The 16,674-nt window shown below is 34.5% G+C and overlaps 1 protein-coding gene across 1 annotated transcript in view; it reads left to right on the forward strand.

The window, feature by feature from the left end:
- The window catches only part of LOC135208456 (uncharacterized), a 79,436-nt gene extending 78,456 nt beyond the window's left edge, over positions 1-980 (forward strand). Inside the window, 1 exon segment of the mRNA XM_064240655.1 lies at positions 834-980. Within this exon segment, the coding sequence (XP_064096725.1) occupies positions 834-980 (147 nt within the window).
- The last annotated feature ends 15,694 nt before the right edge of the window (positions 981-16,674 follow it).

The following is a 16,674-nucleotide window of genomic DNA, read 5'->3' on the forward strand; positions in this document are numbered from 1 at the left end:
TCTGAGTTAACGTTATGGTCTATGTAATTTTCTTTTTCTGGTAATATATATATATCATATATATATATATATATATATATATATATATATATATATATATATATATATATATATATATATATATATATATATATATATATACACACATATATATCTATATAGTGTGTGTGTATGTGTGTGTGCATGTATAAAACATGGATACGGTGTAAACTACTAAAACACCCAATTAAGCGGTTCTCACTTTATTCATACATATCAAATTTTCTTTGATATGATGACTGTCTACATTCTGCACTTCCGCCATACATGAGAAATGTGTATAGAAAATTTCCGATATAAACAGTGTTTAAGTTGTCTTATTAAAATGTTGTGAGAAAAAGTAACTCTATAGTTTTTTTTATCAATATAGAATTCAATTTTTGTGAACAATAAATACGAAAAAAGGTATTAGTTTTGTCTGACTCAGATTTTAGATGTGAAATGGATTTGCTGCAGAATAATTTCAGAACTTTAGTGTATTCAGTGTTGTATCGCTCAATACATTATGTATTGAATTTCTTTTATATATGAGGCATTGCTGGGTTACTTGATTCTGAAAGAATGAGTCTTACATCCCTTTTTTGGGGGGGCTCATGTCGGGAGTATGTAGTTACCGTTAGATATTTTAGCCTTGTCAAAGTTTACAATCTTGTAGTTTTATAAGTCTCGTTTGTAGAGAATTTGTAATGTCAAGTCTAACACTACTGGATCTGCACACTCACTATGGTCTTCAAATGGCTATCTATTTATTTATTTATTTATTTTTTATTTATATATTTATTATTTCATTTCAGGTTAAACCTATTTGCATGGAAGAAATAAGAGTGCTGACAACCATTTCAGCATACATTTGGACAGAACCAGCGCAAATGTGTTGTCTTATGAACAAACTTGTCAGAATGATGATTTTTCCTTATGATCCTGGGGAGATAGGTGCATGAGTCAGTTTTTTTTTCTTTCTTTCTTTCTTTTATTTTATTTTTTTAGCTATCAGATGGTTTCCAGATTTCGATCAGTTTTACCCTTTATTACGCATTCCACATATAAAACAATATGCTGAAGCTTAAAATCAATCGTCTAAAATATCGAAATAGGTTGCAATTTTATATCATCTGATTTTCACCCTAAATCACATTTTTTTGCCTTACATCTTCAAGAATTTCTGTCGTTGACATTGTGCTTACCTGTTCTACATTTTCACAGAGACCCAATTTTACTCGAGAACAGTCTATCATTGTTTCACGTATTCTGTCATATAATTTTGTCTCATCACGAAACCTTTGTCATTATGATGTACACTGTACACCTCGCTATGCGTTCTGATACTACATACACCACCTTTTCCTCAAAAGTCCTGCGGCAGGGTCACAAAACAATTAATCTGCTTATCCATTCCAATGCCTCAACCCCCGCATACCTTTTTCCTTTGTATTTTTCTTTCATTAGACAGCCCTTACCTTCTCTATCTTTATCCTGCCGTATTCCTTCCTGGTTCATCACCTACTGTATATGGATCAATTGTTAAATTACCCTCCTCGAAACCTTTCCCTTTTTATTCATACATACTGTACACCAATAAATCTAAAATCTATTGGAAGAACACAGTTTGTATATTCATCTACTATATTAATTTGAATATGATAGTATGTGTATGTCCTATGTATATATATATATATATATATATACATATATATATATATATATATATATATATATATATATATATAGGGGGTATTGGAGGTATATGTGTGTGTGTGTATATATCATATATATAGATATATATATATATATATATATATATATATATATATATATATATATATATATAACTGGGTGTGGATGTCAGTACATGCATTCAGTGTGTGTGTGAGAGTATGTTTTATAATATTTTCTGATTCGAGTTAGTACACCGTACGTACGCAATGACAACATTTGCCACTTTTAGTCTTTTCAGAACGATTTAATTTGTTTTTATGGCAGCCGAATATTTTCATACTTTTAAAAAGACCTCTCATCCTTATTCCCTTACAAACAGAAGACATTTTGTAGGTTGCTTCAACGCTTTCACGCGCATTATCTTAACACTATTGTTGGTTGGATAATTTTTATTTCTTTTCTCACCAATATATAGTCCCGCCTTTTTTAATGTCAAAAGAAGCCAGTCTTTTGTGCATTTGGCGGTTGTGGAATTGTATAAACATCCAAAAATTGGCAATTTCACTTCAACTAAAATTAATTTGGAAATGCGAAAAAGTGGGATCTTCTCCTCGTTCCAATATTTGCTCTCAGCAAATATTGGTATACAGACCGGGCAGGGTACTCATGCCCAGCCAGCAAGAATATTTCCATTAGCACTTGTTGACTTCTAGACTTTTTCCGTGTATGTCACATCAAAGGTAGGCGAACGAAAGTATTTACGTTTCTTTTCTTTCTTTAAGATGGAAACAGATAAAGAAAGACTAGTTGTTTAAACAAAAATATCGTTCTGTACAACGATTAATGTTCTGAACAACGGGATTTCTCCAAATATAAATGAAATGGCGTTAGATTTATTTCTTTCAATATTCGTAAAAGACCACTCTATGTAAGCAGCATTAAGGGCTTAATATTATCTATTCTAACTCTAGAATTCATTGAGTTGAAAAAAACAGGAGAGCAGATTATTTACAAGTAAGGTCATTTTTGCCGCGATTTTTTCTTTTCTGTATTGCACAAGCGCGCACACACACACAGATATATATATATATATATATTATATATATATATATATATATATATATATATATATTATATATATATATATGTGTGTGTGTGTGTGTGTGTGTGTGTGTGTGTGTGTGTGTGTGTGTGTGTGTGTGTTTTATCATAATCCTGCCTTTAAATTTATAATACTCCCAGTATGTTACGTTTTAGCATTCTAGTTATCCTGTGTTCTGAGTAATAGTGATAATTATTGTAGCATCGTATGTAATACATGTAAGATTTCACAATGAGATTAACCTAGAATTTAATATTTAGAATAACGTCTGTGAGAAGAGAAATCTTGGTTCAGAAACATATTCAAACCATTAGCTCGTGTTGACGCAAAAGGAGTTTCGTCACTGTAAGATTTTTATCGTCGCGATTAACCAGGTGCAGTACTGCTTTTATTTTTTTGTCCAAAGCACATGGGAATTGTGCAGTGTTTCGTAAGATTGCTAAATCTATTACTTCAGGCATTTTCAGTAATTGACATTATTTCACATTCCATGACGCCAATTAAGAGTTTTACTTTCGATTTAAGAGAGAATTGTTATCATTATTAGACCGTGTTGTGTGGGTAATGAGTAAACCATAAAGTCGCCCCACCCCTCTCCCCTCCCCCATCCCACCCCCACCCCCTCTCTCTCTCTCTCCTCTCTCTCTGCATCTCTCTCTCTCTCTCTCTCTCTCTCTCGTTTAGTAAAGGGAACGTATGAACTGGCAAAGTAATTTGATTGTCAGATTGCAGAGGGTATTGGCCCCAAAACGTTTCACCTTGCATTTGGATTGGGTTACATAGAACCAGAAGTTCCAATACAGATAAAATTCTCCTTCATTCTTATTCTGGAGACCATTTTCGCTGGTTCTTCTCTCTCTCTCTCTCTCTCTCTCTCTTCTCTCTCTCTCTCTCTCCTGATCGTCTGGTGATAACGCAAATAACGTCGACTTTGTACTTGGTCACTCTTTAGCGTTTGTTAATTTCTTATGGAATAGCGTTTTGTGTATTGATTTGTGAAATCTGTTCAGATATTATAACAGTGTGTATCTCGTAAGAGCGCTTATTCGTGTGTTTTGGTAACCAAAAGCCTATCAAATGTTTGGTGAATTTTTGAAGTTGCTGCAAAAGTAAAACTTTGAGGTCAGACAAAAGTGATATTTTTACAGTTTTAAGTCGACTTCAAATACTTGTTTGAATTCATCTAATTTTTTCATATTTCGATTTTCTGTTTTGTGGATTTTTTTCATTCTGTTGAGGTTGTTTTTTTATATTCTGTGTGTTTACAATCTCTTAGTTTTTCACATTTTATATTGTGGTAAATTTACATTTACAAATTTGTGTTTTCATGGTTTTGCATTCACAAATTGTTTGATTAACTTTCTTAAGTGACTCGTATGATCTAGTATTGCACACTCGATTTTAATTTCACGCTTTAATCAATAGTGGTAGTAATTTTTATTTACTTAGATTTTTCTTTTAAAATATTAGGTATTTATTATTAGTTTAAATTGTGCTTGTTAATTTAATTTCTTGATAATTGAGCCATTTTGATTTAATTCAAAAGAATTGATTAATTTTTTATTGTTTTCAAGTAATAGTAAATTTTTGGATACACAGTAAGACCTATGAATACTACTTATAAATTTTTGAACTTAAAAATAGATTTTGTATTTAAAGTTTTTAGTATAATAGTGTTTCATTTATTGGCCACCAGTGATGGGAATAAATCTGTGTACACTCCAAAGCGACAGATTCTGCTGTTCCTTCCATTATTCTTGATGTGAGACAGTTGATGTATTTGATGGAGTGTTGCCCTTTATTTAACTTAAGCATATAGAATACCTCACACTTGTTTTTGATAAACTTCGTAATCTAAACTTCTTTGACTTCTCACATATTTGATAAAGCTTTTTTTAATGGATCACTGTTGCTTTTAGAGTATTCAGTTATATTTTGTCTGTTATGAGAGTTCGAGTATCTGCTGCTGTGAGGTAACTTTGAATTCTATGATTGATATGTTTAATAACCAGGTATTTGGAACATTTCGCGATAATATATATATATATATATATATATATATATATATATATATATATATATAATATATATAAATTTCTATCACATCACCGTAATTCATATATATACTTATTGAGTTACATATGCTCTTTAATATCTGAACTCGCTCTACCGCGGAATTAATATATTTTCATATATGTTAACGGAGGGGAATTTTTTAGTTGATAACAATTTCGTCCTCTCATGGGTTCCAAGCACGCCCAGTGGCTGAGAGAAATCAGGACTCCAGTGATATTGTCGAATCGGCCACAAGTGAAATATATTAATTCCGAGGTAGAGCGAATTAGATAGTAAAGGACCTTTATAGCTCGATGAATATATATATAAACATATATATATATATATATATATATATATATATATATATATATATATATATATGTGTGTATGTATATATATGTATCTATATGATATATATGTATATATATGTACATTATTGACCGTCTCGGCTCCCCAGCATTTATTTAATCTATTTTATTTGTAAAAAGGCAGCCATATTCCCCAAATATCAGCTGATTTTAGGCGGGAAACCAACAAAGCACGCCACCCATGAGATAGGGATTTCCTGTATTGGAACGCGGGAAATAAAGAGCTTTCTCATTTTTTTTCCTTAATTTTTTTTTTTTTTTTTTTTTTAAGGACGTTTCCCAAAAACAAGAGAGGGGGTGTAGTAGCCCTGGACTTATTAGGCCTACGTCTTAAGCTCTTTTTCCTGTGAACCCTCTGCTGGCTGTATGTCCTGATTCCAGGATTGCCCTGCTCTTGGGGGGTTAAGCTGACCCCCAACACATGAAACACACCTGCCTTCACTCTCAGTCTCCTCAGTCGTGACCTCGGACGGATGTCCCGGTAACCAGCCTTCCATTGAGACCTAACAAGGCGTGTTACTGGCGTGCCCAGACCTGAGACAAAGCCGATGCCGCATTTCTACAAAGGTCCACTGATCATGCATCCAGGTACGTCTTGTGAAACAGCATATTGCAGTTCTTACTCCTAGTGTCTATTTACTCCCATTTTCACAATTCAAACTTCTAATTCAAAGGAATATCCCTTTGTTACTCTCACTGCCTTGTGGCCGTAGTTCCCTTGTGCGATCGTCCCAAACAAATGAAGTCTTGCATAACCTCAGTTAAACACTAGAGTTCCTTTTCCCCAGTGTTAGAGAATTGAATAATCGTTACTTGTGCAAGAAGTCCTTTTTTTATCTTGTCTAATCTGGGATCTTTTCCAGATTCCTGAGTCACATGTCCAAGTCTTCGCTCCACAAGTGTTGCATTACCGCAAGATTTTGAAAGCCAGCTTTTATGGGAACCTCATTTTTAGCCAGCTATCCCCTTGTGAGAGATATATTAGTCCACGTATGGATAAGTTGTTCATTTACTTACTGGCTGTTAGGCAGCCTCTTGTAAATAAATAGATGTAAAGTAAATTAGCTGAGTTTCTGGCTACCTTTTCCTCTAGAGTAAATTAACCCTGTAAATCCTTTAGGTAAGTTCAAGTAAATTTATTCTGCATTTTTTCCCTCAACTCTTTTCGTTTACGTATTTGCGCCCCTTGAGGCCAGGCTTAAAACATAACATATATATATATATATCTGTATATATATATATATATATATATATATATATATATATATATATATATATATATATATATATATATATATATATATATATATATATATATATATATATCATACTACATATATATATATATATATATATATATATATATATATATATATATATCTATACTATATATATATATATATATATATATATAGATATATATATATATATATACTATATATATATATATATATATATATATAATATATATTGTAATAAGGGTACCTATTTTCCGTCATCTCCGGTTCAAAGTAACTATGTATTACGGAAACCTGAAGGAAATAAAGTTATTAAAAATTTTATACATAATAAAATACAGGTGCATTCCCCCCTCTCTCTCACACACACTACTTCCATTAAGGAATTGATTCTTAATCGTCTCTAGTCCATTGACTCGCCATGACTTTGTACGTTGTGCAGATTAACTGCGTTGAGAGAAAGCTCGCCCCAGGGGAGCATGAAGCCCCGGCTGAAGAAGGATAACCAGCTTGCCCCAGGGGGAGCATGGAGTCCCGGCTGAAGAAGGATAACCAGCTCGCCCCAGGGGAGCATGGAGCCCGGCTGAAGAAGGATAAACCAGCTCGCCCCAGGGGGAGCATTGGAGCCCATTGCTGCTAAGAAGGATAACCAGCTCGCCCCAGGGGGAGCATGGAGCCCAAGGACTGCCCGAATAAGAAGGATAACCAGCTTGCCCCAGGGGGGGCATCAGGAGCCCGGTCTGAGGAAGGATAGCCAGCTCGCCCCAGGGGAGCATGGAGCCCGGCTGAGAAGGATAAACCAGCTCGCCCCAGGGGGGGAGAGCATGGAGCCCGGCTGTCTCCTTTTGAAGAAGGATAACCAGCTCGCCCCAGGGGGAGCATGGAGCCCGGCTGAGAAGGAAACAGAACCAGCTCGCCCCAGGGGGAGCATGGAGCCCGGCTGAAGAAGATAACCAGCTTGCCCCAGGGGGAGCATGGAGCCCGGTCTGATGGAAGGATAGCCAAGATCGCCCAGTGGGCCCCAGCATGAGCCCGGCTGAGGAAGGATAACCAGCCACCATATTTAAAACGCAGCCACATGGTCTCATGTGACCTTGTGGTAGAAAGGGCACCAGGACAATCAACACCGCCTCCTACCAAGATGCTGGAGAAACATTCTCCGAGTAGATAAATGATGCAGGCGCACTTCAGACAGCCTTGGACGCTTTAAACAACTTCAGACGAGCTCTACGCTCGATCACACTCCTTCTTAAGCTACCCCCTTTGAGACGTGCTGTTGCTATGCCTGTGTGATCTTTTGCTGTGTGTTCATATCCCTCCACCCTGCCCCATGCTGTGGGCGCCCAGAGGATGTCTAACCTCAATCTATGCTAGAAGTAATGTGCAAGTTGCAGGGTTATGTGTATAGTCATCTATCTCCTTCTCCGACTTAATAGCCTTTTCATCTTCCTGAGCAATTCCTGTATTGTGATATAATTGTATTGTTTAATTTTTTGTTGTGTTAATATTGTATTGTGCTGTGAGCTATTACCCTGAAGAGTGTACCAGTGTGAAGTAACATAAATGCTTTTGACTCAATAACGTAATTTCTTTCCCTTTTAAGTGATCATTAATGTAAGCTATTCCTCATGTGATCGAGTTGCTTGGTACCCTGTGTACATAATCTTTGATCATCAACCAGGTGTCTTATGGAACCCGGTCCAGTCCCAATCGCTCTCGTTATTGGCTTGAATTGGAGCCGCAGTGGATTCTGGATTCTTACCTCATGTGCTCAGGGAAGAACTCCCCCTTCTTGTGTCTCATACGTCCCAGTGTTGGAAATTTCCAACCACCTGGTCATCTACTACAAGATCTGATTCATTGCTAATTATTACCTGTGTTACAGGGCTCTTACTCCCCCTTAAACCCATAGGGTGTCATCAATTCTTTCTAATATTCGTGATGTAAATATTATCAATTACACTAAACCTTAGAGTCTACATAACTACTACCTACTCTGAAGCAGGGCCTCAGCTGTATTCCTTTTCATATGATTGTACCTCCTTGTCCAGAGCATTATCCTCGTAATACAAGTTATCTCCCCACAGTTGCAGACTCCCAGGTACAATCATATATATATATATATATATATATATATATATATATATATATAATATATATATATATATATATATATATGTATATATATATATTATGTATTTTACATATTGGATATATAATCAACACAGGCACGTGTTTCACAGACAAATTTGTCTCACATCTGGATCGGACCTAGTCCCTTAAATGAAAGGTCATGCCTCTACCAATTGACATAGGTCATATAACAAGTTGAAGAGCCCTCATGCGTATATAAGTATATATATATATATATATATATATATATATATATATATATATATATATATAGATATAGATATAGATATATATATATATATATATATATATATATATATATATATATATATATATATATATATATATCTATATCTTATATATATATATATATATATATATATATCTATATATATATATATATATATATATATCTATATATATATCTAGTATCTTTTATATATAGAATAGATATATATATATATATATATATAGATATATATATATATATAATAAAAAAAAATATATATATATATATGTGTGTGTGTGTGTGTGTGTGTATGTGTGTGTGTGTGTGTGTGTACCTTTCAAGTGGTAGACATTTGACCTGTAAATAGACCTCCTGGAATGATTAATATCGCATACACTACGAAGGTGCCAGAATAGCATATCTCATGACAGCAACCTAATTATATTCTACCAATTATCTTTGCCTCCACTCAGACGTTTCTGTTAGCCATGGGATTCGAGGATTATGGATCGTGCAACAGATTAACTTTGCTTAGAGGGAATAAGACTTTCTTGGTCATTTTCATGCCTGAGAATTAAAGCTGATACGAAATTCTGGATTCGTGTTTTGTACATCCAACACACTCGGGAATTCTCGCTCATCTAATGAATTTCCCGAGAAAATGGTGCGAGCGTTCTCTCTTATTTTGCAAAGCGTTGCATCATTTAACACCACACAGTTCAGCACGGTCGCCAATTATTTCTTCTTATTACTCAGAGACAAAGGAATGACGTGATCAAGGCCGAAAAACTAAGGTGCAATTATCTATTGACGTGAATATCAGTTTCTGCACTGATTTGCCAACAAATAACTTCATGGAAGTAAATGACATCGTGCAGATATCATTCATTTGTTATAACACAAATTTATACTTTGTGTATGTATAGACATACATGTATATATATATATATATATATATATATATATATATATATATATATATATATATATATATATATATATATAAGGTTTTGTTGGTCACTTCCTTTCCCAAGAATTAGAGAGGATACGAACTGCTGGATTAGTGTTTCTGTAAATTGAATCCACTCAGGAATTCTCGCTCAGCTAATGAATCCCCCCCAACACTATATATACTATATATATATATATATATATACTATATATATATATATATATATATCATATATATATATATAATATATATATATATATGTGTGTGTGTGTGTGTGTGTGTGTGTGTGTGTATGCATTAAGCTACAAATGTCCTTTAATATCTAAGTCGTTCTACCTCGGAATTAATATATCTTCATAGATGTTAACCGAAGGGGACTTTTTTTGTTTAGTTCATAATAATTTCGTCGGCTCACAGGACGCGAACCTTGGAACCAAGAAATCAGGACGTATAGTGAAGCTTTTGTTCTAACCACACAGCCACACAGCCATATCACGTGATAGCTGTGTGGTTGAACGCTACATTGTGCGTCCTGATTTCTTGGTTCTTAGGTTAGCGCCCGTGAGCCAACGAAAATATTATCAACTAAAAAAACGAATTAAGTATTAGGACATTTGTATAGCTTAATGCGTATACATGAATCACGTTGATGCGATAAGACATATATATATATATATATATATATATATATATATATATATATATATATATATATATATATATATATATATATATATATATATATATATATATATATATATATGTATATATATATATATATATATATATATATATATATATATATATATATATATATATATATATATATATATATGTATATATATATATATATAGTTAGATAGAGACAGACATATATGCGTAAAAAATGTGTATCAACGACTCCCTTTTAAACCTTTGTGAAGCTACACTATGAACAATGGGCATGCTGGATGCTATTTCCATATCCAGAAAAGCTTTTTTTTTTCGGTAATATTTCTATCATTGCTATTGAACTGTTTCACCGATTGACGGAACGATAGAACATTAAATATCAAACCATATGAGCCACGGCAGGCACACCAACGTAATGGTGTTTAACACTTCATCCATGCTCTACTATGAATCATCGGCCATAAGGTTTCCCAATTTGCATTTTGACAGGACAATGGTGCATTGAAGGAGCGTTCATCCATCACAGCTGCGCGCTCGAAGCACAATACAATTGATAGTAAAAACTGGTAGGTGTCATGAGTTATGTTAATCCAGCACCTTCCATAATGTAAGCGCTATTAAACCTCCCAGGCGGTCTGGGTCGAATTGTCTTTCACTTGGAAGGGTGACCGCGTTCTCCCATTTTGTCGACGCAATTTCACATATAGTTTCTTTGGTATTGTTATTTGAACATTTTTAACATTGAGCGGGTGCCACACTAGTGACAGAAAACAGAAAATCTGCAATACAGTTGCAAAATCTTAAAATTGTTTCACTCGGCAAGAATTTGTTCTATAAAGTGCATGTCAACGTTCTGGTCAAGTTTGATTTTCTGATGCACAAAATATGAGTCTTTTAGTTTCAATATCCTCAACCTACTCCAGAATGTCGTGAAAAACAACTTCATGAACTCGGTCTAAAGCAGAAATTTATTCTTCACTTGTTGTCTTCAATAAAATGTTTTTCCATGAAGCTAAATTTACTTGTATTCAAGTCTTAACCATAATCATAGACAAAATGTATTCGATTGTACTATCTAAGACATATCCGATGCTTTCGCATAAGTGTTAGAACGCTTGTTCTAGTGTAGGAAATCAATTACTTTAATAACTGGTACGTAGATCTCTCTCTCTCTCTCTCTCTCTCTCTCTCTCTCTCTGTTGAACAAGTACGTCTATGTTGTATACTGAACTAGCTGACCAATCTGGCGTTTTCCAGGAAAACTCTAAATGACAACCAATAAAACTCTTTCTCTCCTCCCGAACCCCTCTACTCTCTCTCTCTCTCTCTCTCTCTCTCTCTCTCTCTCGCCTCTCTCTCTCTCTCTCTCTCTCTCCTGTTAAGATAGTTGCTTCAGTTACATTGCCCAGCATTTTTTACATTTTATATTTCATCACTACTCACCCAGATTCCTACTGGGGCTGAACTTGGACTTGAAGGGCAACAGGAGTGTGTCTGTTCACCCCAAGCAACCTCTAAAACGATGGATTAGACACTATTATCAATCTTTTTTAAATTTAAATTTTATTTTTCACCGCTTCATACACATCTTTCTGGGCTGAACTTGGACTTAAAGGATATTGGAATGTCACTATTCATCCTAACAACCTCAAAAGCTTTGGAATTAGGGACACTACTATATGTAGTTTCAAGTTCTTTTTAGGTGTGACCACCTTCACACCCTCTTCCTATCGGGGCTGAACTTAGGCTTAAAGGAGATTAGGAGTGTCACTTCATCTCAGGTACTTTGAAAACTATAAATTAGACACGATATCTGTCGTTTTCAGTTATTTTTACTTGTCATCTAAATTCCATCCCTTTTCACTCTTCTTCCTATCGGGGCTAAACTTACACTTGAAGGTCAATGGTAGCATCACTATTCATCTCAGCAACCTCATATACTATGGATTAGACACTAATCTCTTTCATTTTCGGTTATTTTTTACACGTCACCCCCTTCCAACCCCTCTCACACCCCCTCTCCCTATCGGGGCTAGACGTGCCTTAAAGGGCATCGGAACCCCAAGGGTCGGAAGTGTCACTATTCATCTTAGTGACCTAGAAAACTATGGATTAGACACTATAGCTGTCTTTTTTTGCTTATTTTTAAATGTCATCCGCTTCCCCAACCTTCTCAACCTCTGTTTTTTCTGCAGGGGCTAAACTTGGACTTAAATGGTATCACGAGTGTTACTATTAATCTCAACAAACTTGAAAACTATGGATTAGACACTAATATCTGTCATTTTCGGTTATTTTAACGTTTCCTCCTTCCCACCTCTTTTCAGCCCCTCCTTATTTGGGGCTGAACTTGGACTTGAAGGGTATCAGGCATGTTACTATTAATCTCATCAAACTCAAAAACTAGTTTGTTTTCAGTTATTTTTATTTTGATCCCTTTCCCATCCCCTCCCAAAAAACATCCCCTTTGGTGCGAGTGACGTCTTACCCTACAGTATTCTTTTCTAAGTTATATGTATAACAAGTTGGGTTGAAATTGTTTAATGCATGTCAAAGTGTATGTGGTACTACATACATTCATACAGATATAGATATATATATATATATATATATATATATATATATATATATATATATATATATATATATATATATATATATATATAGATTACGAGCAAAATAAGGTATTATGAAATTCCTACAGAAGTTCATTAGATGATAGCTTTGTAAATTTAATGAATTAAGCAAATTTTAACACTTATTTTTTTCATAAGTCGCCTGCACTAAAACTCCTACAAAAACCAATTTAAGTTGCAGTTATGAATGGAACAGTATGATGGCTCTGGTAATTAGGATTATGCTGTTCGATTTTTTCTTAAAGAAGAAAATTTCACACCTATATTTACTAGTATTAACGGATAAGAAGGAAGCCACTCCATTTCCAGTGATAATTTCCAAATCAACTTTCAAGGATTATGACAACGTTTCTTCGAATTCCTAACCCGATGAAAAAAGAATCGTATTTACCTCTCGTTATCAATTTTGTCTGTAGGAGGTTCTGCAAAATGAAGTTGTCTATGAGAATGTTTGAATAAGAACGATCTTAAATACTCAATATTTGTGTGTTTTGAAGTGTGTTTTCAGGAAATTACAATTCGGTTAAAAGTCGGAAGTGCGGTTTATTACGATCTAAAACTTAACAAGCTTTTCCACGATAATCTACACTACGACCACCGATTCCTTCGAATGACTCTCTCTCTCTCTCTCTCTCTCTCTCTCTCTCTCTCTCTCTCTCTCTCTCTCTCTCTCTCTCTCTAGTCCCCTGTGCTGTTTTTGTCATATGATGCTTGGAAATGTACTTATTCCAGGTGTAATTTAGTTTATACTAAGCGTTCTTGCATACTCTACTGCCACACTTTGTGCTGTATGGTAATTTTAAATTATATCGAAAAATCCTTTGATATCACAGGACTATATGATGCCTGTATACGTATTCTGTAAAATGAGCTGTGTAATGTTATTAATTGGAGTCTATTTTATTTATTTTACTATTGTTATTGTTTGATAAGTAAGCTTAACCTACAAGTAGTATCATCCAAATGTCTCTCTTTTATTATGCGTCCTACGTCAACTGCTTGGCTACGAAATGCACAGGTAATTGCCATTCACTTTGGATTACAATATTACTGTAGTTTAGAGGAAATTACAGTGTAAATTGTTGTAAATGACGCGTACTTTAAAATAAAAAACATAATCCTTGTTTAGTAAAATGGCTACCGATCCCAGGATAGTAAGAGTTCATGACTGTTGTACAGTAGCAGTGGTCAAGAATGGTCCTTTCACAATTTAGTGGAAGCTGCTAATACTGTTTTACATAAAACCTGATCACAATTTACGGAAGTTCATTGACTAACTGAGAAATAGAAATGAAATTATATTTTTCTAATATGTTGTAAAATGTAATCTTTGTATGTGATGTATACACGTAATTTAACACGTTCCTATTCCTCCCATGTAAATTTTGTCTAATTTTCCAAATGAATGTTGCGATCACATACAATAATAAGGGTCTGGCGATGCTTAAGCCAGAGGTATGTAGAGTTAATAATTTAGGAGCATCCGTACAATGTCAAATTCTCCTTAAAACCGTTGCAATTTTTTTTAACATATGATTGATTAACTTTCTGTGTTACTCGCGAGGGCTTCTCCATTAATACACTCCCCTCGCTTCGTTTCTGAAACTTAGCTACCTGTATTACCCTGATACTAAACCAAAGGTCAATTGTTAATTTGATTAATAGAAAACCAAATTTCTACTGACAATCAACGCACCATATGATAAACATTAAGAGACCTTACAGACCTTACAGACCTTACAGTTCGTCGGGTTGCCCCAGGTCCCTCAGTGTGAGGCGCCTCTAATGTCTACCAGAGTTGTTCTAGTACATCTTCCGGTATATTTTGCATCTTCCACTCTTGGATGGTCCGGGATGCAGTTTAGATATTTGTCCGAGCTTATTCTTAAACACATCTACGCTCACTCCTGATATATTCCTCAGATGAGCTGGCAACGCATTGAATAGACGCTGCATTATCGATGCTGGTGCGTAGTGGATTAATGTCCTGTGTGCTTTCCTTATTTTTCTGGTATAGTTTTGGGCACTATTAATCTAGTCTGCTTGCTCTTTCTGATATTTTTAGTTCCATGATATTTTCTGTTATTCCTTCTATCTGTTTCCATGCCTGAATTATCATGTGATGCGTTCTCTTCTCCTTTTTCTAGACTATATAATTTTAATGATTGTAGTCTTTCCCAGTAGTCTAGGTCCTTAACTTCTTCTATTCTAGCTGTAAAGGACCTTTGTACACTCTCTATTTGTGCAATATCCTTTTGATAGTGTGGGTACCATATCATATTGCAATATTCAAGTGACTACGAAACATATGTTTTATAAAGCATAATCATGTGTTCAGCTTTTCTTGTTTTGAAGTGTCGTAACAACATTCCCATTTTTGCTTTACATTTTGCCAACAGAATTGCTATTTGATCATTGCATAACATGTTCCTATTCATCATCACACCAAGGTCTTTAACTGCTTCCTTATTTGTGATTGTCTCATTATTAGGTCCCCTATAATGCATATAGCTTTCCTTCTCTGTCTCCATAATTTATTGATTCAAATTTATCAGAGTTAAATACCATCCTATTTACCTCTGCCCAATCATATACTTTGTTAAGGTCTCTTTGTAGAGCGTTCCTATCTTTCATCACAAGTAATTTCTCTACTTATTCTTGTCATCAGCGGAAACTACTCACTACCGAATCCTTAACATTACTGTCTATGTCTTCAATCATATAACAACAATATTGCAGCTTGCACCGTACCTTGTGGCACACCGGATATTACCTTGGTTTCATCGAGTTTCTCATCGTTTGCATAACTATCTGTTTTCTGTTGTGTAAAAATTCTTTTAACCATCTTCCTACTTTATCTACGATATTGTGTTTTCTAATTTTCTTTGCTAATATAGTATGGTCTATCTTTCTACAATTTGTCAAAAGCTTTTGCAAAGTCTAGATAAACCACATCTGTTTTCATTTCCGTCTTTTCATATTTTTGAATATGTTCTCACGGTGGACTAACAGTTGGGTTTGTGTACTTTTTCCGGGTACGAAACCGTGTTTGTCCTATATTAAAACAAATTATTTTTTATTAAAGTTTCATAATATTTTTCTTCATTACCCTTTCATACACTTTCATAATATGTGATGTTAGACTCACAGGCCTATAATTACTTGCCTCTAGTCTTGATCCACTTTGAAAGTAGGGTGATATATGCTAATTTGTGCTCATCATAAAATCTTGCCTGTATCTACACTTTGTCTTAATAATATTGCAAGTGGCTTTGCGATAGAATGAACTACTTTCTTTAACAAAAATAGCAGGGACGTCCATCCGGCCCTGCTGCAGCAGCTCCATTTTTAATTTCTTAATTGCCTGCACAATATCAGCTTCATTAATTTCTATGTCAGCTAAATATTCACTATTTTCTTCCCTTACTTCTATATCATTATCTTCATTATCTATTCTAGGGGTGCTTCTCTCTTATATCGTTCTGCCAGTATGTTGCAAATTTCCTTTTTTCATTCGTTAATCTCCCTTCAATTCTCAGAGGGCCTATTTCTATTTTTTCTTCTTTTATTCATCTTCTTCGCATATGAGTA

This window comes from Macrobrachium nipponense, chromosome 11 (assembly GCF_015104395.2).
Source record: "Macrobrachium nipponense isolate FS-2020 chromosome 11, ASM1510439v2, whole genome shotgun sequence".
NCBI lineage: Eukaryota > Metazoa > Arthropoda > Malacostraca > Decapoda > Palaemonidae > Macrobrachium > Macrobrachium nipponense.